This window comes from Pelodiscus sinensis, chromosome 27, assembly GCF_049634645.1.
Source record: "Pelodiscus sinensis isolate JC-2024 chromosome 27, ASM4963464v1, whole genome shotgun sequence".
In the NCBI taxonomy this organism is placed as follows: Eukaryota; Metazoa; Chordata; order Testudines; family Trionychidae; genus Pelodiscus; species Pelodiscus sinensis.
This window is the reverse complement of record NC_134737.1, coordinates 5234537-5259662: the sequence shown is the minus strand read 5'-3', so window position 1 is coordinate 5259662 and position 25126 is coordinate 5234537. Positions and strand designations below refer to the sequence as shown.

The 25126-nt window shown below is 46.6% G+C and overlaps 1 protein-coding gene across 1 annotated transcript in view; it reads left to right on the top strand.

The window, feature by feature from the left end:
* Nucleotides 1–25126, top strand: part of CR1 (complement C3b/C4b receptor 1 (Knops blood group)) — a 297719-nt gene that overhangs the window by 98227 nt on the left and 174366 nt on the right. Inside the window, exons 31-39 of the mRNA XM_075909850.1 lie at nucleotides 1746–1931; nucleotides 3635–3823; nucleotides 4328–4427; nucleotides 6975–7051; nucleotides 7661–7855; nucleotides 8998–9091; nucleotides 11686–11771; nucleotides 14418–14612; nucleotides 15030–15224. Of these exons, the coding sequence (XP_075765965.1) occupies nucleotides 1746–1931; nucleotides 3635–3823; nucleotides 4328–4427; nucleotides 6975–7051; nucleotides 7661–7855; nucleotides 8998–9091; nucleotides 11686–11771; nucleotides 14418–14612; nucleotides 15030–15224 (1317 nt within the window). The remainder of the gene's footprint in view (nucleotides 1–1745; nucleotides 1932–3634; nucleotides 3824–4327; nucleotides 4428–6974; nucleotides 7052–7660; nucleotides 7856–8997; nucleotides 9092–11685; nucleotides 11772–14417; nucleotides 14613–15029; nucleotides 15225–25126) is intronic.

Sequence of the window (25126 nt, the reverse complement as noted above, 5' to 3'; positions counted from 1 at the left end):
GAGAGAGGAGGAGCAATTCTGGGATCGGGCCTCTTTGCTTTTAGCCTGGTTTGTCAGATACTAACTCTGAAAAAGTCATTCTAGTCACCTTGAGGCATCTGATGTCCTGCTGTGAGGGGCCTGGCTGTTCGCATGCTTTTCAGAACAGTGACATGAGTGAACTCATGATCTTCTCTTTTGCAAAATTTGTTTTTATATACAGTCTATGCCAGTGGTCCCCAACCATTTGGGGTTGCCGGGCACCAGGGGGTGTGGCCGTTCGCCGGCCGGGCGCCTGGGGGTGGGGCCCCCCCATAGCCACATTCCCGGGGGCGGGGCCCCCCCATAGACGCATTCCCGGGGCCGGCGCTCTCCCCTCAAGCACCACGCGCCCGGGGCCGACGCTGGCGCTGGCGCTCGGTCTCTCTCTCCCCCCCACCCCCAAGCACTGCGCGCCCGGGGAACGGCGCTCTCCAGGTGCTGCACGCCCGGCGCACCCTGCAAGCACCGTGCATCCGGGGCTGGCGCTGGTGCTCACCCCACCAAGCATCGCGCGCCCGGGGCCTGCGCTCCCCCCATGCACCGCGTGCCCAGAGCGCGGGCGGTCAATCCGTGGCGTCCCCGGGGCCGGCACTCACAGTGCGCCATGCGCCCGGGGCCGGCTTCGGCACTGCGCATGCGCCATGTGCCCGGGGCCAGGCCAGCCCTGAGTACTTGGCAGGTGCAGACAAATGCACCGTGTTGGGGACCACTGGTCTATGCTGAAAACAATCGCAGGCATCCCTAAAACTCCCCAACTAAAAGTAGGGATATTGGATATTGTGTAATTGAATAGTCGTATAACTGCATGAAATTTAATGATTGCACAACTATTTGTTAGTCCCTGGGGCTGAGCCGACAGCCAGTGCACTCCCTGTACCACTCCCAGGAAGCCTGCTGCCACCTCACAGTGCTGCCTTTCTATCAGAGGCAGCAGTGCGGGGTGGCAGGCGGGAGCTGGTCCGCGAGGAGAGCGGGTTTAAAAACCACAAACTGGATCCTGCCTGCTGTCCCACACTGCTATGTCTGATAGGCAGGAGAGTGGGATGACAGCAGCCCCTATACTAGTGCCAGGCTTCCCCTGGACAGAAGCTGCTCCACAGCAGCAGCCCCTGTCCACATGAAGCTCGGATCCCCCTTGGACAGGGGCCATTGCCTGGGCCTTCACCACTGTCTCTCCTGCCTCCTACTCCTGGCAGTGCTGCCTTTGATAGAGGCTGTGGGGCGGAGCGGGAAACAAGTGGTACCGCAGAACCAGTGCTGGATGGAACCAACTTTCAAGTTGGCTCCCCTGAGCACCAGCTCTTCCCCTCCCCACCACTGTCTCTGCAAGAGGTGGTAGACAGGTCTGCGGAGCTGGCATGCCTGCTTGAAAGCAGTCTCCCTGTCCCCCTCATTCTCTGTGCTGCTGCCTCTATCAGAGGCATCCACCATTCTTTTGCAGCATGATTGCTCTGGCTAGGCTAATTGCTGCTTAGATAACTTGACCATCTAGCACAGCAGTGATGATTAACCTGGAGTTTAACCCCCCTGCTGTGGGAAGCATGTCAGTTCTCATAAACTATTGGAAAACCGGAGGTATCGCTCACAATAGGGCTCACCTGGCCCATGGCAGATCCCTGTAACATCTATGGCATATCAGGGTTTTCAACAAAGGTAGCAGTCTGACGTTATTTAAAAGAAATATCTCCTGTTAACATTAATATGTTCTTACGTTTTTCTGATAGGTGATTGTGGGGCCCTACCAACACGGGAATATGCCATCCCTCTTGATGCTCGCACAGGGGGATTTCCTGTGGAATCAGTAGTGCAATACAAGTGCATCAATGGCTCAGTTAAAATCCCTGGGAAGCCGGACACTGCCGTTTGCCTTCCAAACTCACAGTGGAGACTCAATGGAGTCTTTTGTGGTCGTAAGTATTTTATCTTCTCTGGAGCAAACGTACTCAGAACACCTTTCACTGGTGGAAATATAAGATTTTCCCCACTGAATAGGTCAGTTCCTCCCTAGATCAGTGACAAATGACAATATGCAATTAACCTGTTCATTCAATAATTCTGTTGCAAAGCGATCTGGGAGCATCTGTCAGTGCGAGGACTTGTGCTTGAGTCAAGAAGGCACGGTTTAGACTAGCAGGCATGGGAAGTAGTTTTACATTTGTGTTTTGACTGCACATGCTTATGGCCTGCAGATGCTCAGATAGCTTTACTGCACCAAAAGGCAAATGTCTCAGAAACGATTTACCTGTCTATTGCTAGTTCTATTAGAATATTACCTAGAGGCTCCAATTGGGAGTGATCGACCCCTTGTGCAATAAAAAGACATTTTGTCCCCTGAGGATCTCTATATCCAGGTTAACATGAAGATCAACAGATGAGTGAGGATATTGAGGAGGGAGAGGTGTCAAGGCTGTTCCCAACTCTATTTGGGAGTCCCCTACAGTGCAGCACCCGTAGGGACACTACTCAAAAAAGGAGGAAAAAACTCACCTTGTGCAGTAATGATGCATGCTCGAGATACGTGTCCCTATGGGTGCTCCTGAACCGGTCCTTCTCCCCTCTGCTTTGGAGTTCAGTGTAGGGCTGTGCAGCAGAGAAGGAAGCGAGGGGCTTCCACCCACACAGTGCTAGATAGCCTCAAGGAAGGGAGAGCACATGCGCTACCTCAATGGATATTGCTACCACAAATCTCCAATTAGAGGCACAGAGGTGCATCTACACCTACAATGGAGCATCCACAAGGACACACACCTCAAAGAACCGTTTTCACAGTACAAGGTGAGGGAATACCAGAGGAGAGGAAAATGGCAAGGAAAAGAGGGTGGTGCAAGGAGAAAATCCAGGCTGACGCTTGCTGTTGGTATCCCAGAGAGTGCGGCAGGTGGCACCAGAGGATCCACGAAACTGGGCCTGAAAATAAGATATGGAATTGCCAGGAGGAAAACTTTGTGCTTGGAGTTACAAAAGCCAGAAGATGACGGGATTACAAGAAGTAGAAATTCTTGATGGTACTAAGAAGTCAAGAAGGGTAGGGTTGGGGAGAGGCCCTGGGAATTGTGGAGATTCCAGTGAAGTGGAGAGGGGGGGCCCAGACTGGAGGGGATCATGGGGTTAGAGCTGAAGAAGACTCCCATGCAGTGGTTGTAAGCAGAATGTTTGGTGAGAGATGCAGTTGAGGAGCATAGGAGAATCTTTCCCTTTCTACATGCTTTAATCTATTAATGTCTCCTCTCTCTTAGCTCCTTCCTTTTCTTATTCTACTCATTAGTATGTATTGCCCGCTGCTTGGCACAGCATCGACTTTGTCCTGGTAGCTTGCCTCTGCCTTAAAAGTAATTTTTAAAAATTCTCCCTTTGCTGACATATTTTGTAAAGTATCCTTCTGTCAAGGTCCTGTGCTGTTCTGTGGCTGTATTGTAATGGCTGCTGATGTCTCTAAATCATAGATTTCTGAGGCAGGGTATCTGTTCCCAGTTTGGAACTCTTGTGTTAGATGTGAGAGCTCTGCCCACTTACAGTTTTTTATTTACCTATAAATACGATGTTAAAAGTACCATTTTTATGCATCTCTATATAGCTAAATCCTTCAGATTCTCTCTTTTTTTTTTATTGCTAGGTAGCTGTGGTGTCCCACCAAGGTTTAGATCTGCTGCCTTAAGTAAGGAAGATGGAAAGAAGAGCTACTATCCCCCAGGGACCACTGTGACTTATTTCTGTCGCCCAGGTTATGAGCCGACCGAACTGATGCCCAGTGCCACTTGTCTTGAGAATGTAACATGGTCGGAATCTCCTGAATTCTGTACAAGTGGGTGTCTTTGTGTCACTTTTCTCTTTTCATTGTGCGACAGGCCCCGTGTGAGCAATTAAGAGTGTTTTGTGTTAAGCAGTTAAGTAGGAATAATAACCAGCGAGGAGAGGGAAGTAGCTGGATTGCTAGTCTCCCATTGCCATAGGCCAAGAGTGGCAACTTTACCAAACATGCCGTTCACTGAAGCTGCTTACAACAGTCATGAGAAGTTTGACAGCTGGAGTAGGAGGCACTTGTGATGGCTCAATTCTTCAGCACTGCTTTGACTGAAACCCTGAGACTTCCTTCTAAAATGCCGACCTCAGCTCTCTGATCCAGTGCTGCGATCCCCACGCTCTTCCATTCCCTACCAGTCTGGAACGGGAGTGGCACTTGAACTATGAAAGAGCCACATGCAGTTCGTAAGCCCTAGTTGGCCCCTCCCTGCCATAGTGTCCTCTGAGTGTGTTCGGGATCATTGCATCAATCTAACACTCTTACCCTGACCCTGTTCTTTGTTAGGGAAATCTTGTCCTGCTCCAGAAGGACCAAAGAACGGCAGAGTTGTTGATGGAACAGATTACCTGTTTGGTACAAAAGTAAACATAACTTGTAACGATGGGTAAGTGTTGGGCAACCAGTGCTGATTAATTCACAGAGCTTACTTGGGTGTTGTACTACAGCTGAACACTATAACATTAATAGTATAAGTTCTGATCCAATGTAATAACACATTCTGAGGGCTGCTACAGGACTGCTGTCCTGGCTTGAGGTACCTATTGAAAAAGTGTCAGCTTCAAACTGGAGTTGACCAGGTTTGGATCATGATCCCTCGGTCCTTCAGCTGACAGATGAAGATGGGAGGAAGCAGGTGCCGCTTGATACCATGAGATGTGGTATAATTTGTTCCAGATGCTGTTGGAAAAAACAACCATAAGAGGTGACTGGGTTCTAATTTAATTGGATTGAGCAGATAGTTCCTGGACATCAGAGTAACTGACCAGGGAAGCATGTCGCAGGAGCATGGATGTGGTCTTTTTAATTAATATTAAAAGACTGACTTGGTGTTCCTTGGGTCCTTCAGAGTGGGGGACTGGTTGTGTCGGTGATTCAGGAGTCAAGGCAGGGCCCTGGGGATGTGCAGTGGGCAGGGAAGCAGGTTGGTGAGTTGGGGGTGGTGGTGGAAGAGTGAGGTTTGGGGCATGAGTAGGAGCTCAGGGTGGGTGGGGTGGGGGTCCCATCTGGCAGGACTTTCTCTGCTGCCCCTGGCTAGTGAGGATTTTCTTTCCCTCTTCCTGCCACCAGGGGCTGCCAGTTTCCTGCCAGGTTCCCTGTCCACCTGTCTCCTCCCAGACCACCCTGCACTGCTGCCAAAGGCTGGGATGGGAGAGAGAAGGGTTTGAGATAGCGGGGCTACTTACCCATTCTGCTATTCCCACTCTTGGGCATGTGGGTGCTCCCCAGTGACCACTCGGCATATAACTCTCCCCTGTGCTCACTGCCCCCTGTGGCCACTCTCCGTATCGCATCCATCTTCTCGTCCCTTCCTTTTGAGTCACTCTTCTCTCTGCCTGCTCCCTCTTCATGATATGGAAAACAGTTCCATTCCTGGGTACTTCCCATTTCCTTGGCACAGCCAAGCCCTGACCTTACTTTAAGTTAGGGTAAGAGGAAGCTGCCTACCAAATTTGGTAGTCCTAGCTAGGATGAATTCTTGAACAAATGGACTCACAAGTAGACAGACAGACAGACAAGCACATTTCTAAATATATAGCTAGATCTATTTTTGTTTTTCACTCCATCCCACATATAGGTGATATGTGTAGTCTGCAAGGGTTCATTTCCCTGTATTGGGATCATAATGAATAAGAGGGTTGGTTATGGAATAAATTGCTTTGGGAAGTTCTGGAATCTCTGTCGAAGGAGATTTTAAAGACCAAATTAGACAATCCATGTATAGTCTGGTTTACATAATATTTAGTACTGTCTGAGTGCAGGGACTGGATTGGAAAACCTCTTCGGGTCCTTTCTAGTCCTATGATTGTATGTCACAGAATTTGGGGTTAGAGTATTTTAGTAATTGGCCTACTTTCCAGATGATGTAACGAGAAGTAATTGTTATCAGATATTAAAGCACTCTGCAAAGTAGGACAGTATTATTAAGCCCATTTTGCAGATGGGAAAATAAAAGCACAGAAGGGAAGTGATTTCCAAAGGTCACCCACAGACCAGACACAGAAATGAAAATGCAATCCAAGTTTCCTGTGTCCCAGTGGTTTTTCCTGTAGGCAATACTATGTCTGGGTTGCACCTGCAAGAATGCCCAAGCAATTCTGATACTTGACGTTTTCTTTTGAAGAAGAGTACAGGAGTGGCAACCCTCGGAATTGCACCTGTCAGTGACAGCTTTGGGTTTAAGTGGGCTGATGAGGTTAAGCCATTTAATATTTTCAAGTTCTGAAAGAGTGGCGGTAGCAAGACAGCACTTGTTATAAGATTAAGTTTTAAGTTGGGAGAAAACCAGTAGCCTCCTGGCTGTAAATGATTTTCATGTGTGCCCTTGTGCAAGAATGAACTAGAAGTCTCTCCAAGACTACGTCTACACTGCCTCTTTTTTGCAGAAGAGGCAATGCATATGAAGCGCTCATTAGCAACTTCTCATACTTCATTAGCATATTCTGCTCCGTTGCTTTTTGCGGAAGACATTTTGGCGCAAAAAAAGCAGTGTAGATGCGTCAATTTTGCACAAAAAAACCCTTTTGCACAAGAACCCTTATTCCTCAACAAATGAGGTTTACAGGTTCTTTTTCCAACTACTAAGAGGTAAGAAATAAGCAGAGAAAAAATGTGCAGAAGGGAAACGTATTTGTTTTCATTTGCTAAGGTTTAACAAAGATATTGCCCAGAGAGTTCCAAGCATCTAGCCAGCAAAGGTTATAAGGTGAAGGATTTCACCTGCTTGCATGGTCTCTGCAATCTTAGGTTCAAGTTTTTACTTCTTCTAAATTGGTGTAAACTTCTGAGTATTCCTTGGTTCTGGGAATCATGTTGGTACTAACAACAGGAATGACTTTAGATGATGGCTTACTAGCAGAAAGTTCTGAACTGTCCCATGAGAAATTAGAAAACTAGGTATGAAACTTTCTCTCTCTCTTTTTTTTTTTAATAGGTTCAAATTACGTGGGCGGAATTTCATCCAATGTGTGCTAAATGGAAACCCCTGGACTCAGCTTCCCACTTGTGAAGGTCAGGCAAACTTAGTAGTTTCAGTAGAAGAAAAGTCAGCTATGTGTTTGTATAACTGGTATTCTTCAAGATATGCTACTCGTATCCATTCAACATCCTTTCTTCCTTCCCCGGTGAGGGTGAGGAACTGAGGGTGGAAGGAATTTATAGATGGCTGACCTAAAGCTTAGAGATGCACATGCAGCACTAACACTTTTTAGTTTCTCTAATAATCTTGGTTCTCATAATGTCACATCTTTTAATTTAAGGCTAGACTGTGGTGCTGACTAAAAACCCACCGTAGCTTAGTATTCTGCTGGTAGAACAGTAGGACCTCTTGAGATGACAGGCGAGAGGTTTTTGCTCCCTGAGGCTAACTCTCGGAAGGGCCCTACTCTGTTACGGTCATCGTCCAGAGCTGGTGTTGTATGAAGCATCCTCCCTGAGCAGTGAACATATTGGATTGTGTCAAGACTAAAAGAATAAAATGTTAAGAATAAAATGTTGTTAAAGCACAATATTAAATATACTTTTGGGTGGCTAAATAGCTTTTGGGAGGATCTGAAATAACTTTTAGGGAAAAGTTTCTTCAGTTCAACTTTAATTTCATGTTGACATTCTTTTCTTCAGCAATATCTTGTCTTCCACCTCTTAATATCACCCATGGATCCCACAATCGTCTGGGTGAAGAAGAGTTTATATTTGGCTCAGCAGTAACTTACTTCTGTGACGAGGGTTTCTCTCTCATTGGAGAGGCCTCCATTCATTGTACAACGAATGATCAAGTCAATGGAGAGTGGAGTGGGCGGGCCCCTGAATGCAAAGGTTAGTAGCATCTGTTTTTTATCTCCTTATTCAAACACCTCCACCCAGGAAAACTATATTTTCATTACTGAGGGAAACCCCTGCGCTCGACACACCCATCGGGCATCGGTGGCACAGGGAACCCGCCGCACTCTTTCTCCACCCAGCCTCTGGAGGCCGGGATCTGCTCCAGCCTCGTGGGGTCCTCTGTGGATGGCAGGGGGCCTAGGCCCAGCACTCCACGGATAGGGCCACTCAGGGATTGCTCCAGCAGCAGGCCCGGTCCAGCGCAGTCTGACTGTGATGGAGTGGTGACTCCAGTCTGCCCACTCCATTTAGCCACTTAAACTTAATGTTTTAGCAGGATTTCACATCTCTAATTCCCAGCTGACATTCTGGAGACAGTGAATGGGGAAAGATTTTTCCTCTGGCTTTTTTTCAGCTTTTTGTTTTTGGATTGTTGACTGTTACTGCTTAATGGCAAATAAAGCAGAGCAGAGATTCCTTGAAGGGAGACTGGTTTGCCAATTTCTGCTGTGGTTTGCAATGTTATATAATTACTGTTCTACGTTTGCATAGGGCGTTGCCACACATTTTAGCAGGAAGATATTCACCAGTAAATTATCAACTTTTAGATGATATCTCACAAGGCATGCTTTGTAAAACGATCATTATAGCACTCTTTGGAGTGTGAATACGGATGTATTGTATTCTTCCAAGATGTCTGATTAGGGATGTTAAATTTAGATTAATTGGCTATTTGATTAGTTGATAAGGATGCCTCCGCCTTTGAGGTGGAGCAACAGTCCCCTGTCAACCCCACCCGCCCGCCTTGTTCTGATAGAGGCAGCAAGTGGGATGAGCCACTAGTTGACTAATATGTCCGCTATCCGATAAGAGGTTGCTCATCGGCTAATCAACTAGTTGTTCACACCCTTATTTCTTATTGTTCTTAATTAACCTTAAATCTTCTCTTTATCTGTAAACATCCAGTTGTGACTTTTTCATTCATGTCTTTAGCTTTTGGTGCTGAGACCATTGACTTTGATTTGCCATGGTATTCACTACATTAAGAGTTGCAAATCAGCATATCTCTCCCCCCCCCCTTTTTTTTCCTCTTAAGATAATGGGTTAACGCTAGTACTACTCTTGTTCTCTTCCAGGAAAACCATGTAGACAATTAGAAGTAGAAAACGGCAGAGTTGAATTATTCGATCTCCGCTTTGGTGCAACAGTCAGCTTCTCATGTGATGATGGGTGAGTGCCAAATTGGTGATTTTGGCTGATTAACAGAGCCTAGAGTGGTGTGAAACTGCTGATGTCTGGTAAAACAAAGCTAGAAAGCCTACTTTAATTGCAAGAGCATCAGTGGGTGCTGTGCCATGAATCTGTAGCTATGGGCTGAGCCCTGGTGAAGAATTACAGCTGTGATTTTTTTTTGCCAAAGGAGTCAAAAGGAGAGAGATATCCAGCTACAGCTGTCATTCAGTGGGAGATGGGAAGCTTAGCTTGCTCAGGCTCTTTTAAAAATCCTAACCTAGATGCCTCAGGAGACCATCCAGCAGGTGTGAGGTCATGAGAGAGCGAGTGTCCCACCTCAGGGGTTACGCGGTGCTCACTGACTCGTGCCATCTCTCCCTTGTTGCAGGGCTTTCTGTCTGGGAGCTAGTGGCTGAATGTTGCCTGTAAGAGGTAGCACCCGGTAGAAGCAGATCTCTTCCTGCTCCATGAAAACAAATCTTTGTCCCTCCCCTATAGAAGTCAGTATTAGCAGGGCTCTCCAGCCACGCGGTTCTGTGCTCTCCGCACATGCAGATCATTCCGTGCCGGCTCTTTCGGGGTGTAATCTACTTGCCATGGGGAGCCCTGAGCCTTAGTATCAAGATGGGGAAACAATGAATTGAGAGTAATCGTGGCAAGTGATCTACATTCTCATGCTACAGAGGAAAGGGCAGAGGACGGGGGGCAGGAAATCCCAATGTCATTGCCAATTTGATCTGGGAGAGAATTTTTGCCAACTGCACATAATCATCGAGCCTGAGGGAGAACCCACAAGCTAAGCACTCTCACAGATGAAGCTGGTTGCCTCCACAGATATCATTGGTGACTGTTCCTAAACCTCACCCTTTGGATAGATAGAAATGGAGTTTCCAGCCTGAAGTCGTTCCTGGCCAGTTTTTACCCTTTGTTCCTGTGGCAGAAGTGTACTCAGTTTAAACAGCCCTAAGCCCTCCCTGCTACTTGTATGGATTGCATTGCTTGGGCTCACAAATGACGTGGGTGCAGGTGTTGTGCAGAGTTTGGTTTTTCTGTATCCCATATTTAAGGATCTTGTCCAAGCCTCAGAGATTGTAATCCCAAGGGTGTATGGGGTGAGGTGTGAGGGGAATGTCCAGGCCAAGGCTGTCAGGAGAAGTCAATTCAGAGTCTCTCCAATTTTCCTCACAGATCGCTTCTATCAGGCAGTTTTTGAAGGGTGACTAAATGTGAACTGGATCTTCCTGGGTGATGTCAACAGATTGTTTTGGGCCCAGTCTGAGCTTGAAGTATAAATTTCATCAGGCCCTTTGTACGCAGGTTGGGAAGTGGGCTCCTTTGGCAATTGTTAGGGATGGTTTTCCAGTAACTTCAAAAAACGCAGTTGCAGGCATCTCACTAGGGAGGTAAATTCCCAATAATCAGTTCACTGGCTAATGTTGGGTCACGCTGGGCCTGCTGCTGGCTCCCAGGTCCCTCTGGGGCAGCCCCTGGCCACTGCAGGCTGCACTGCCCATGAAGAGAGGCTGCTCCAGACACTGGTGCAGTCCCTGCCTATGGGATCCCCAAATCCCTCACAGAAAGGGGCTGCTCTGTATGAGAGCAAACCCCGTCTGCAGCAGGGCTCTGCGGGGTGGGAGCAGTCCCCTGCCCGCAGCAGGTGGGGAGCTGCTCCAGTCCCCTTCGAACCCCAGTTAATTGGAACTGGCAAGCATCGTCTGTTAAGAGGGCTAAGAAAATCATGGGATAGTTCTGGGTGACTCCCAGGCCACGTGTCCAATGGGGCTGAATCTACACAGGAAAGGAATAGGATCCTGGATCTCATCTTGAATCGAGGTTGGATCCGTAGCACTGGAATGTCCTGGGCTCCAAGGTTTGGGGCCTGGATTAATGCAATTTGAGTATTAGTTTCATGAGGGGCTCCTACGAGGACAATCCCATCCCTGTTGGTAGAGGACTGTGGGAGGAGTTCTCAGAAGGGTCACACGACATCCTTTACTTCCGGTCACGTGTCTGTCTTGATCCTGGAAGTACTACTCCCGCGGATGGGATTTCCTGTGGCAGGTGGAAAGGCCATAAGGAGTCCGGGGTATGGCTAATAGGATCGGGGGCAGGGCTGATGTGTCCCCATTTTTGGTTCAGAAAAGATGGTCACTGTATTTAGAGCCCTTTGTCGCCTTTAACGACTTAGGGCTCGGTCCTCAAATGCAGCTGTGCCACCGTACGGATATAGACGAAGATGCCCCTATAGGAAATGGAAAGCCTGTCCATCAGCCTAGCTGTCCATCTCTACGAGAGGTGCTGATGAGAGAAGTTCTCTTGTTGCCATAGCATGGTTTCCATGGGGGGTTAGGCCAGTATAACTGTCACCTAGGAGGATGGATTTTTCACACCCCTGAGCGACAAAGTTACACTGACCCATGTGTGTAGTGTAGACCCGGCCTTAGCGTTCCTGGGTCCGATAGTTTTAAGTGGATCCCTTTTCCAGTGGTTTGTCTCCACCTGCTGCTTGAAAGAAACCATGTTCCATCTTTCTGGGCTGATAACTAGTTCTTTGCTCACTTGAGTAACAAACTTGAGTCTTTTTTCTTTAGGTACAGAATGATTGGACCAGCTTCTGCTCAGTGTGTGCTTAGGGGAAATGGAGTTGATTGGGATAAGGAGGTTCCACGTTGTAAAGGTAAGCTGATTTAATGTTTTAAGAACAGTTCATGTCTGGGGAAGCGGGAGTGTAGCTGGTGCTATAGTGGAGTCAGTCTGTTCTGACTTTGACGTTTAATCTAAATGACAGTAAAATTGGTTCTGTTTGTTTGGAGAAAGAAGTGAAATGATACTGTGATTGAACGTGTTGTCTGGATGACTCCTGAAAAATCGACATTTTAAAAACCCCTTTATATTTTTCACGTGGAATCCAACATGCTTTATGGCACCTTGTTGTTGTTGTTGTTGTTGTTGTATCTGTGTAATCCTTGCTCCACACTAAGTGAGGGTACGTCTTACTCTACTAAGCTAATTCGAACTAACGGATCTAGACTAAAAAACTAGTTCGAATTAGCGTTTTGCTAATTCGAACTAGCATGTCCACACAGAGTGGACCCTGAACTGGGCTTAAGGATGGCCGGAAGCAGTGCCGGCAGGGCATCAGAGGAGGACTTAGAGCGTGGAGATGCTGTCTCAGGCTAGCCCAGGGCTGCACTTAAAGGGACCCGACCCCCACCCCGGACAGACAGTTCTCAGGGGTGCCCCGCTTGAAAACCAGTCCTGGCTTGGAGTGCCCGGAGTGCACACACTGGGCACATCACACCACTCGGCCATCAGACCGGCTGCACTTGCCGCAGGCTGCCATCTGGGGAGAGGGGGCAATTGGGGGGCTGCAGGAGAGCTTCCACCCCCAGAAGCCCGCAGAGCCAGCCCAGTCCTCCCCATCGGGGGCTCGTACCCCATTCCTCCTTCACCTCCTTCCACTTACCCTTCCCTAGCCCCCCTTCCTGATGTACAAAATAAAGATAACGATTCTTCCAACATTGACTCTGTCTTTATTGAACAAAACTGGGGGAGACTGGGAAAAGGAGGTGAGAGAGGGGAAGAGAAAGGTTGGGAGAGGGGAGGGCAACTAACATGATCAGGGGTTGGGAACAGGTCCCAGATGAAGAGAGGCTACAGAGACTGGGACTGTTCAGCTTAGAAAAGAGGAGATGGAGCGGGGACAGGATAGAGGTCTCTAAAAGCAGGGGTTGGGTGGAGAGGGTGCATTCAGAAAAGTTCTTCATGAGTTCCCATAAAGAAGGACTAGAGGACACCAAAGGAAAGGAATGGGTAGCAGGCTTCAAACTAGTAAGAGAAAGTTGTTCTTCACAAAGCAAATAGTTAACCTGTGTAACTCCTTGCTGCAGGAGGCTGTGAAGGCTACAACTAGAACAGAGTTTAAAGGGAAGTGAGATCAATTCATGGAGGTTGGGTCCATGGAGTAGTCTTAGCCAGGGGGTAGGAGTGGTGTCCCTGCCCAAAGTTTGTGGAAGGCTGGAGAGGGAGACAAATGGCTTGGTCACTGTCTTCGGTCCATCCCCTCCAGGATCCCTAGGGTTGGCCGCTGTCGGCAGACAGGCTACTGGGCTAGATGGACCTTTGGTCTGACCCAGGACGGCCATTGTAAGCTCAGGGCTCAGGGTCGGGGGTCTCAGTGGACCCCCTTGATTTTCATGCACACCTGCTCCTGGGTGGCCAGGCTGGCAGCTCTCCTGCCCTAGACGGCCACATTCCTGTGCATAGTGCGGAGATCGTGGACGAGGTCCACGATGTCTGCACTAGCCCAGGAAGGTGCCCGCCTCTTGCGGTCCCGGGCAAGCTCCTGGGAGCCGCCAGCCTGGTCCCGGGAAGAGGGGGTGGGCTGGGGGACATCGGGTGGGTGGCCCTGTGCCGTGCCAGGTGCAGGGTCTGCTGGCTGGGTGCTGGCAGGCTTGCACGGGCACCGTAGCCAGCCTGTGCCCCTTTAAGGGGTCCGGGGACGGGAGGGGGACATAGAGTTTCCCTGGTGTTGGCCAGAGTGGCCACCAGGGAAAGCTGGGGAGGGCTAGCCTCCCACTAGTTCGAATTAAGGGTCTACACACCCCTTAATTCGAACTAGTAAGTTCGAACTAGGCTTAATCCTCGTAAAATGAGGTTTTCCTAGTTCGAACTAAGCGTTCCGCTAGTTCGATTCAAATTCGAACTAGCGGAGCGCTAGTGTAGCGCCTATGAATGTTAGTTCGAACTAACGTCTGTTAGTTCGAACTAACTTTGTAGTGTAGACATACCCTAAGAGGCATAATAATGACTTCAGGTAGTTTTGATCCTTCCCAAATCTGTCCTGTTAAAATATCAGGCCCTTTTGCAATGAATCACAATTAATTTTCCCTACCTTAATTTGATCTCTTGGATGCTTTCAGTGTATCAGTCATGCTGCTGTGTGCAAGTTAGAATGTGGTGCCAACTCAAAAACCATCCTAGCTTAGTTTTCTGCTGGTAGGACAGTAGGACCTCTCGAGCTGCCAGGCAAGAGGTTTCTCCTTCCTGAGCCTAACTTTTGGAGGGGTCCTACTCTGTCAAGGTCATTCTCCAAAGCTGGTGTTGTATGAAGCTTCCTCCTTGAGCAGTGGCCATATTGGTTTGAGTCAAGCCTAGAAGCAGAAAACCTTCAGAATAAAATGTTGTTAAAGCACAATATTAAATATACTTTTGGGTGGCTAAATAGCTTTTGGGAGGATCTGAAATAACTTTCTTAGTGAAAAGTCTCTTCAGTTCAACGTCAATGTAATCTTTAATTTCATGTTGACATTCTTTTCTTTAGCAATACCTTGTCTTCCACCTCCAAATATTCCCCATGGATCCCACAATCATCTGGGTGAAGAAGAGTTTGTATTTGGCTCACTAGTAACTTACAGCTGTGACAAGGGTTTCTCTCTTGTTGGAGAGGCCTCCATTCATTGTACAACGAATGATCGAATCAGTGGAGAGTGGAGTGGGCCGGCCCCTGAATGCAAAGGTTAGTAGCGTGAGCAAGAAGCACCACATTGATCCAGTCACATCCCTGCTGCAAATCAGAGGAGTGTTAGAACTCCTTAAAAAAAATGCACAACTGAGAACTTGGATAAAGAAAAGCTGCGGGTAGCTCAGTGTAGGTGTTTCTATGGACTTCCCACAATATATGTAAATAGGATGCCAGAGGCAACCACTGTGACATGTAACTAGGAGAAGTATGCCGTGTGTATAAAGATGTCAGTGCCTAAATCAGTGGTCTCAAACCTTTTTACGCCCAAATGTTGTTAAAGCACAATATTAAATATACTTTTGGGTGGCTAAATAGCTTTTGGGAGGATCTGAAATAACTTTCTTAGTGGAAAGTCTCTTCAGTTCAACGTCAATGTAATCTTTAATTTCATGTTGACATTCTTTTCTTCAGCAATATCTTGTCTTCCACCTCCAAATATTCCCCATGGATCCCACAATCATCTGGGTGAAGAAGAGTTTGCATTTGGCTCAGCAGTAACTTACAGCTGTGATGAGGGTTTCTCTCTTATTGGAGAGGCCTCCATTCATTGTACAACGAATGATCGAGTCAATGGAGAGTGGAGTGGGCGGGCCCCTGAATGCAATGGTTAGTAGCATCTCTTTTTTATCTCCTTATTCAAACACCTCCGCCCAGGAAAACTATATTTTCATTGCTGAGGGAAACCCCTGCGCTCGACACACCCATCGGGCATCGGCGGCGCAGGGAACCCACCGCACTCTTCCTCCAGAGCCGATGTCCCCTCCCCCCAGCATGCAACAGAGCTGTGGGAGGGGAGCAGCCCGTGCACTTCTGGAACCCCCGGAAGTGACACGGGCTTCAGAAAGGACTTGTGTCCACCGCACTGGAAGCTGGCACTACACTAGAGGCAGGTAGGGGGGCTTCCGAGAGCAGTGGCAAATCTCTGGGGCCCAAAAAGGATGAGAGCAAGATACTGGTCACTGCTAACTAGGGAGTTGTTAGATATCGGGTAATTTATTAGTCTTGTAACCGCATGAAATATTGGTAAATAAACGACTATTCAGTAATCCCAGGGATCGGCCTGGCAGCTCCGTGCCCCTCTCCTCCGTCCCACCCCCGCTCCTGCCTCAGTATCAGTTTAAAAACCAGCTCTCTTCACAGACCAGCTGCCTGCCGCCCCACGCTACTGCCTCTGTTACGGCAGCAACAGTGCGGGGTGGCAGCAGCTCCTGTACGTGCGGAATCCAAGCTCCCCACAGACAGAAGCTGTGCCACAGGATGTGAAGCACCCTCTGTCCATGGGGAGCTCAGACTCCCCACTGACAGGGGCTGATACCGCTGCAGATAGAGGTTGTATTGGAAGAGGTAGATCACTCAAAGAAGAAAAATCAGCTATGTGTTTGTGTAACTGGTATTCTTCAAGACATGCTGCTCGTGTCCATTCAACATTCTTTCTTCCTTCCCCACTGTCAGGATTTCCTGCAAGAAGGAAATGAGGGTGGAAGGGACCTAGAGATGCCCTACATTGTGCTGCATATCCATGCCACTCGAGGGGGCACCTGAGTCAGTTCCTCTACATATCTTGTTGTTGTGTCCAATTTCTGACAGCAAAAGATTTCAGTTTATTTGGTAGCTGAATACAGGCAGTCCCCGGGTTACATGGATCCAACTTACATCGGATCCCTACTTAAAACAGGGTGAGGCAACCCCGCACTAGCTGCTTTCCCCCAGCAGACCAGGGAGACGCGAAGCTAGCATCCTCCTCTCCCCCTTCCCCCCCCCCAGCAGACTAGGGAGACGTGGAGTGGCTTTTCTCAGCAGAAGACAATGATCAAGCAATTTGTCTCCTGTCAGCCTTCTTCAGTCTTTGACAAACAGAGGCTAAGGACACCATTCCTCACCCCTGGCTCATAGCCTTTTATGGACCTAACCTCCATGAATTTATTCGGCTCTTTTTAAAATTCTGTTATAGTCGTAGCCTTCACAGCCTCTTCTGGCAAGGAGTTCCACAGGTTGACTACGTGCTGTGTGAAAAAGAATTTTATTTTATTAGTGTTAAACCTGCTACCCATTAATTTCATTTGGTGTCCTCTAGTTCTTATATTTTGGGAACAAGTAAATAACTTTTCTTTATTCAGACTTTTCACAACACTCATGATTGTATAAACCTCTCTATTATATCCCCCCTCAGTCTCCTTTTTTCTAAACTGAAAAGTCCCAGTCTCTGTAGCCTCTCCTCATATGGGACTTGTTCTAAACCCCTAATCATTGTAGTTGCCCTTTTTTGAACCTTCTCTAATGCCAAAATAATCTTTTTTGAAGTGAGGAGACCATATCTGTACGCAATATTCAAGATGTGGGCATACCATAGTTTTATATAGGGGCAGTAAGATATTTTTCATTTTATTTTCTATCCCTTTTTAAATAATTCCTAGCATCCTCTTTGCAGGGAGTATGGTCCTCTTCCAAAACCACCCTCCATATCAGCCTTTTGATGGATCCTTCTACCTTTTCTATTTTCCCATGGATTCCCACTGAACTCTGTCTTTGGCCCATTCCTCTGCTTCCTCTCAAAAAGAGTGACAGGGCCTATACTAAGGGTAAGAAATATTATTGCATGGAGAGCTGAGGGCAGAGGCCACCTTTGTGTTTTTCAGCAGTGCTTACCACAGTGGGGCCATGAATTGTGGCTTTCATGTGCTTGAGCCTCCACACACACTTGTGACACAACTAGTGGCAATATTGGCTGTGGTTGTGGGTGCTGTGTGAAAATCTTCCGTCCCTCTGTGGCATCCAATAGCTGATCATTTCAGTGGAATAAACAGTTTCTTAAGTGTCGATTTTCATGGGTCACAAGGTTATCCCAAGGCTGCGAATGCAGGAGTAGATAATGGACAACAGAAAGGATTAGCTCTTGACATGATTAAAGGGTAACACACGTGAAGCGTGTGGATTTTCAGTGTTCTGCGGATATGTGAGTATTCCCACCAGAGAGAACTATTAGAGAAAATTAGTCGTTATTCAGTCTTTTCACTGGCATGCTTGCAGGGACTTTTCTTCAAATATCCTGGGGAGAGAATATGAGCTGTTGCGTATTTGATTCATTACAATTTGGTATGTTTTGTCCTGTACATGGCAATATAAATTTCACTGCAGTCTGCTTGGGGTTGTTAATGTTTTTATATGCCTGGCATCTCTGTGACTTTTCACTATTTAAAATATTTGTGTGGAGAGCACCTCCCTGATTTTATAAAACTTGCTTTTCTGTACAGATTCTGCCTCGGACACAGCTGCCAACTCTCCTCAGGCTGGAGATGAAGGTGAGGTACTTAGTGGAGAGAAAACAGTTGATCTGTTAGGCTGGTTAGCACAATGTGTGTGGTAAGCGGAGAAGCCTGGTATTAGGAAGCTTCACAACTGGAGCTGGCAACAGAATTTCAACTGCTTCAAGGGAGTAGCCGATTGAGTCTGTACAGAAAAAAACAACAAATGGTCTGGTAGCACTTTATAGACTAACAAAACATATAGATGGTATCATGAGCTTTCGTGAGCATAGCCCACTTCTTCTGATGACCAAAATTTTTAGTTTAGGATGTGCAGACCCAAAATAAAAAGGAGAGAAAGGTTGGCGAGGGGAAGAGGGTTGAAGACAGGGAGCAGAGGATATAGAAAATCAGCTGTTCTTCAAACACATTACACTAAATTACACCCAAAAACTACTGCTCTGCGTGACTGAATTATATGCCTGAGATTGGAATAACATGGAATTTCTGCTAAAAATACATTTTAAATAAAAATTCCCTTCTAGTTAATAACTTAGGGGGTCACTATTATACATTTGTTTCTAAATCAGCTAGTTTTTTTTCTACTGCTTTTTTTGCCCATTACCGAGTATACTGCCTGACTTTAAAATGCTTTTCACTGAGTTTTATTCATACTACAACAACAAAAAAGAACCCAAATTATATACTTCTGCAAACCTTCTGAAGCTGTCTGTAAACCTGAGTCCTACACCACCTGTTCTGGGAGACAATATGGATACAAGTGAATACGTACACTCCATTTTTCTATATTAGCATTTTTAACATTAAAGGCTATATATTTCAGTGATGTATTTCCTAATGAAAAATGGGTTCAGTAGTTCCAGAAGCCACCGAAAGACCACTTTAGAGCACTTCTTAATCTCATTGTTACTATTGTCATCTTTGATACCGTTTCTCTAAAACATTGTGAGCAGTGTAAGTCTTCTCTACCGTGGCGTATGTCCCCTCCCTAGGAAACAATTTTTGACTCGAGTATAGTATCAGGTGTTCCTCCCCCTCGACCTCTTGTCAGCACTGCCCCTAGCCCTACTGCTGAGGCATCTTTCTGTACAATAAAGTCTTTGGAGAAGTCGGGTTGTGTTAACGCTGGCGCTCTTATTAAACAATTCTTAAGCTCGACGAAGGCCTTCTCCCCTTGTTCTGACCCTGTAACCTTCTTAGGCTGGTATGCCTTAATTAAGTCCTTAAGGGGAAACGCTATGGTCACAAAATTTGGTATAAATCTGCGATATTATCCCACGAAGCCCAAAAACTGTCGGATCATGCTTTCAGAACCCATGGAAATCCGGGCCAATCTCAACCTAACAATACCAGATACACCAGACCTGGTGCCAGAGCAACTTGGCACGCTGCATCCTCAGCCTCATCCTATATCCGTACCCAGGCCATCGGATACGGTTGTACATCTCCATGTACACATTTGACCCAAACTGTGGCACTGGCTGGCTCGGGACTCTGGACCAAATCAGCTCAGACCATAGTTCCTCCACACCCCGAGTCCCACTAAAGCCAACAGCAGCTCTCCCTCTACTTTTACTTGCGTGGTTACTGCTGCTACCACCTGCAGACACCTCCTGCCCATAAGAGCAGTCCATGAAGGGACAATCTCTCCGGAAATGCCCCTCTTGCCCACACCCAAAGCAGCGATTCCGAGGGGCTACTTCCCCCCTTGTAGCCTAGCTCTCCAGATCAGCTCCACCACTTCCCCCAAGATTTCTGTGGACCTTTCTTTCATGTCTTTGGGGTTTCTACACCCCCTTCCCCTGCACAGACCCGCACAGGGCTCCGTCTCCTTTTCGCCTCTGAACAGGCGGCCCCTCCCGAGGGCTATTCACTTTGGTCGGGCTTCCCTCACCTTCTTTCCTGTTCTCCCTGGGACCTCGGCAGCTAAGTAGTTCTCCATAAGGGATACCGCATCAGTCCGGGTTGGGGGGGCGGTGTCTGTGCGGCCACTGCTATGCTCCCGCTGGCAGGATCTGAAGAAATTGTTCTAAAACCACAGTGTCTGCAAATTGAAAACTATCCCATTTATCGGACTCAAGCTAGCGCCAGCCCAGTTCCCACAACTTTTGTGCCACTACTTGAGGCCGGGCTCCAGTGGGGTACCGTTCCTGTCTGAATTTTTGTCTATAAGTTTCTGGGGTTACCCTCACCTGGTCCAAAATGACCTCTCTGACTTTATAATAGTTTAGCGCATCCCAGTTGCTAAGCCTTGGTAGGCCAGCTGGGCTGGCCCAATGAGATACAGGGTGAGGAGGGAGGACCAATGCTCCTCTGGCCAAAGGTCTGCCAAAGCCACCCTCTCAAAGGTTACAAGATAGGCCTCTGGGTCATCCAACGGCCCCATCTTTGTCAGTCTTATCAGTAATTGTGCTGCCCCTGTCTGCCCTTCTCCTCCTCCTCTAAGGGCCCCCACACTAGCCCTCCCTAAGGCTGTCCCTTGCTGGAGCCATCTTTCCTGTTGGTCCACCATCTCCCTAACTAACTGCTGCTGTTGTTCCTGGGTTTGTGCAGCCAACTGCTGGAGCAACTGAGCCGGCTGTTAGTGCTGCTACTTCTGTTGCTCCACCAGCCATTTGAATCCTTTGGCTGGATCCATGCTCCCAATACCCCTTGCTCTACCCTAATTATAACGTGACTTTTTTTTTTTTTTTGCTACACCGTTACACGCAAGGGCTAGGAATGGTTTACCCACAGTCTCCACCACCTGTTATAGTTTATGGCTGTCCCTCACCCGGGGGCACCTAGTGCACCCCAACTTCTCCGTACTTGCCACCAATCCTTTCACAGTTCTTTTCACTCCTCTTAAGGTCCCTCGAATGCCAAGCGGGAAGGGAGACCTGGGCTCTTCCTCACTCCAGGTCTCAGCCGAGAACCGTGGGAACGGACACAACGGCGACCTGTTTGGGTGGTGGGACCGTACCACAGCTCACCGGCCCACGGGCTTCTCTCTGCCCCATCCTGGACTTCTTCCTTCCTTCTTGGTGGGCTGTGCTGCCTCTGCTAGGATTCCAGCCTGACCGCCGATTGCACTGGCCGACTTTCCTCCTTCGCTGCTCTCTCTCTCCGGTCCTCTCATTGTCACCGACCCTATCTGTGGTCCAGTGTGCTTTTTTTTTCCCCCTCCTCCTTCTGGGCACTGTCCTTTTCAAAGCTGGCACTCTCGTCCTGGAATGCCAGCGTATGCGCTGTGCCATTGCCCAGTGCATCAACCCGGGGAATCCCTGTTCATGCGTGCACCGCGGCTGCTGAACATGCCCAATTCAGCTGCTTGCATCCCATGGCAATGGGGCCAAGCGCCACTTCAGTGCAGGGTGGGGTGCTTGCCCCGTCAGACTCAGCCGCCCCGTCACACCTGGTTAACCCCAGAAAGACACTCTCCAGGCCCTGCTCTGCAACATGGGCTGCATACCACCTGAGAAGCCAGGGGCAATCAGGCATTGAGGCAATGATAAGGAGACAGACAAGTACCGTACCATCACTAAAAGAGCGGCACAGAAAAAAATTTGGCACCAGATGTCACAAAATTCCTATCTAAGGAGTGCTCTGCATCTTCCCAACCATTGTTCCTGATAGTGTGCCCCAAACATTAATTTGCGGTACCACCTGAGCCCCTTTTTAGTATCCTAGGGTACGTCTGTATAGCAGGGCTAAACTCAAAATGAGCTATGCAACTTCAGCTACGCTAGTTGTGTAGCTTAACTTGAAATAGCTTATTTTGAATTTGGGAGCATCTACACAGCACTTATTTTGAAACAGAGCACTCTTCTTCTGACTTCTCTTGCTCCTCGTACAATGAGGCTTAAAGTAGTCAGAGTCCGAAGTCCTCCAGCTTAATGTTATTTCGATATTGTCAAAATAACTGTTTGTGTTTAGACATGGGCTATGTTATTTCAGAATAACGTCTGTTATTCCAAAGTAGTGCTGCTGTGTAGATGTAGTCCTGGAGTCTTGTGGCCTTGGTACTCAGAGAAAGAGAGTTAGGGTATGATCTCTAAAAGAGGGGCACTGACAGCTTTCAGTATCTGGTGGAACAAAACTCTTATCTAGGGAGTGCTCTGCACCTTCTCAACCATTGGTGCCGATAAAGTAACCTGGACAATCATCCATGGTATTGAGTGAGCCTGGGGTACTGCATGACCTCTGGTACTCTGGAGACCTGATGGGTGGGGAAGAACCACAATACTCAATGGAGCACCCATAGGGGGACACATCTTGAAGAACAATTATTATTATGCTATGTGAGTAACTTTCCCCGTTCATCCTTTTTTGCATTGCTTTTCCTGCCTATTTATAATATGCCTATGTTGTTTTTTTTCTTTTTTGTAAGGTTCTTAAGGGGTTAGATCATGGTTTCCGGTAGCTAATGATCATTCATGTTATAGTGTAGTGTTTTATGTGACTTCATTAATTTTTCATTAATACCTGGTATAATTTAGGGCACTGAGCGTGTCTTTGTACGCATGGATTGTGGATGAGTTCCTCTAGGTTATTGACATGACTGTGGTTTCATACTTTAACTCACATTTTTGTCCTGTTTAGACATTAAAAAACCGATCATCATTACCTTGATCGTTTCTGGTAAGTAAATTAAAACTGAAAAAAATTGAAACACTAAAGCTATGATTGTATTTAAGGTCCACAGACCAAGCTATTTTCGTATTGCATTTTCTCTATCTCATAATTCCTAACCCTAACCCCTCCTCTGCCCCCCTCACCTCCCCGCAGCTGAACTCCTATAGTTACTTGGATGTACAGTTCTTGAATTTCTCTATTGAATTTCTCTTGGCCCTTGGTGCCATGTAAAATATGTGCTCATGATTCAGAGTGCACTGCCATTCCTTAAGAGAAGCCTGCATTCATCCTTTTTGCTGTTTTTCCTATCTAGCGGCTTATAATTTATTTACTCAGGGCAAGCTTCACTTCCATAATTTTGTCTTGGGTGAGAACGTGGCCTCATCCATTTGGACTGTGTATTTCTCTGGTACCCACAAACAATGGAAAAGATAGAAGCCAGGAAGGGAAGTTGCCGAAAGACCCAAGCAAGGCTGTTGGATTTGATAGTCTAGCAGATTCATGGGAATAAGAAAGTTGATACGCATATAAATGAAGTTCCTACCAGTCAGTATGTCAGTCTGCAGTGCAAAGGGCTCCGCTTACCAGAGCATGGGTGTTCAGAATTTCCTAGCATGATGACTTAACATGTGCAATCATTTTCCAAAGACTTCCTACAATGGCTGTAGCTTAACCTTTAGGAGCAGTGTAGAAGAGCAGCATTCATCAAAGCACTTACATTTATGAATAAATCCCACTGAAGTAAATCAGAATCTATAATATGTTTTAAATGTGTGTTTAAGGGATTGTTAAACTGGAGCCTTCATGCAGCTGGTAAGGCCCCTGTATGCTTGGAGCACAACTCTGTTAGAGATGGCTGCTATAAGCAGATTTCCTGAGCCCTGTGGACTGAGAATATGCAGACCCAAACTACTCTGCAGTCTATATTCCTGTTGAATGGTTCTAAGATGCAGTAGTCCCTGTGTGCTAATAATAAGACTAAGAATTTTCAGCTTCTAGAAGAGACAACTAAAGGGGGATGTGATTGAGGTCTATAAAAGCATGACTTGTGTGGAGAAAATAGATCAGGAAGTGTTATTAATCCTTCCAATAACACAAGAACTAGGGGTCACCAATGAAATTAATAGGTAGCAGGTTTCAAACAAACTAAAGGAAGTACTTCTTCATACAACACAGTCAATCTGTGGAATTCTTTTCCAGATGATGTTATGAAGGCCAAGACTATAATAGGGTTCAAAAAAAGAACCAGATAAATTCATGGAGGTTAGGTCTATCAGTGGCTATATTAGCCAGCTTGTGCTGGGATTGTGTGTCTAACCTTTAGTTGTCAAAAGCTGGGAATGAACAACAGCGATTGGATCACTCAATGCTTACCTGTTCTGTTAATTTCTTTTGGGGTACTAAGCACTATCTATTGTTAGATGACACAATACTGGGCTAAACGGACTTTTGGTCTGACCCCACATGGCCAGTCTTGCATTCTTATGGAAATTGGGGAAAACTGTCCTGAAATCGTAATAGCAGAATTTAAATGTCATTTTAGCTGGCCCAAACTGATGAGATTTTTATTTGCAAATTCAAGATTAAGAGAAACTGACAAATGTGAATGGATTAAGTTTTCTATTTTTTAAATTTTTAAATTCTTTAAACAGCATTGAGGAGCTTCAAGAGAAGCAGTTAATATAAAACTTGAACATCTTGAATGTAAACTAGACTGGCTACTAAACATTATTTTGAATGAACTAAAAATATAAACATTCAGCAGTGTAGAGAGACATTATAAAGATATGATGAATTGGGAAATCCAGCCTCAAAACTTGTTCTCTGGATTAAGTAAGGGCTTCGTGTGATTTTTTTTTTTTTTTTTCTCTGAGCTGGGATACAAGAGAAACTCTTCCATACAACAGTGATAGAAATGTAGCCGTGTTAGTCTGGGGTAGTTGAAGCAAAATGCAGGACAATGTAGCACTTTAAAGACTAACAAGATGGTTTATTAGATGATGAGCTTTCGTGGGCCAGACCCACTTCCTCAGATCAAATAGTGGATCTTTCTTCCACTATTTGATCTGAGGAAGTGGGTCTGGCCCACGAAAGCTCATCATCTAATAAACCATCTTGTTAGTCTTTAAAGTGCTACATTGTCTTCCATACAACTTTATCTGTGAAGCTTGCTAGGTGTGTTTATCAAAATGTTACGAAAAATAACAATTGTCTGATTGCTGTTTTTTTTCCCCCAAGGGGCTATCATTGCCATTGGTAGCTTAGCAAGTCTTGCAGCTTTTGCTAGAAAGCATCCAGGAAAAATATGGCGAAAGAAAAAAAGGTATGTTAGATACGTTTTCTTCGTTTTTACTGATTTTCAACTTCTCATCATGGTGTTTCATTACTGCAAGAACGAGTATTTCCTTCTGTAATTTACTTTACCTTATTGTCGGGGTATGTCTCTTCTTGCACGTACCTGGATGTCAGGAGAAATCACATTTGTGGTATTCTGAAGATGCAGCATTGAAGGACTGGTGTTAATAGAACCATAACACAGCAATGGCTGGCCAAGGTCAGCTGATACAGGCTCATAATGCAGGGGCTGGAGGTCTGAAAATTTCTGGATAAACATTTGTTTTCTGACTAGAG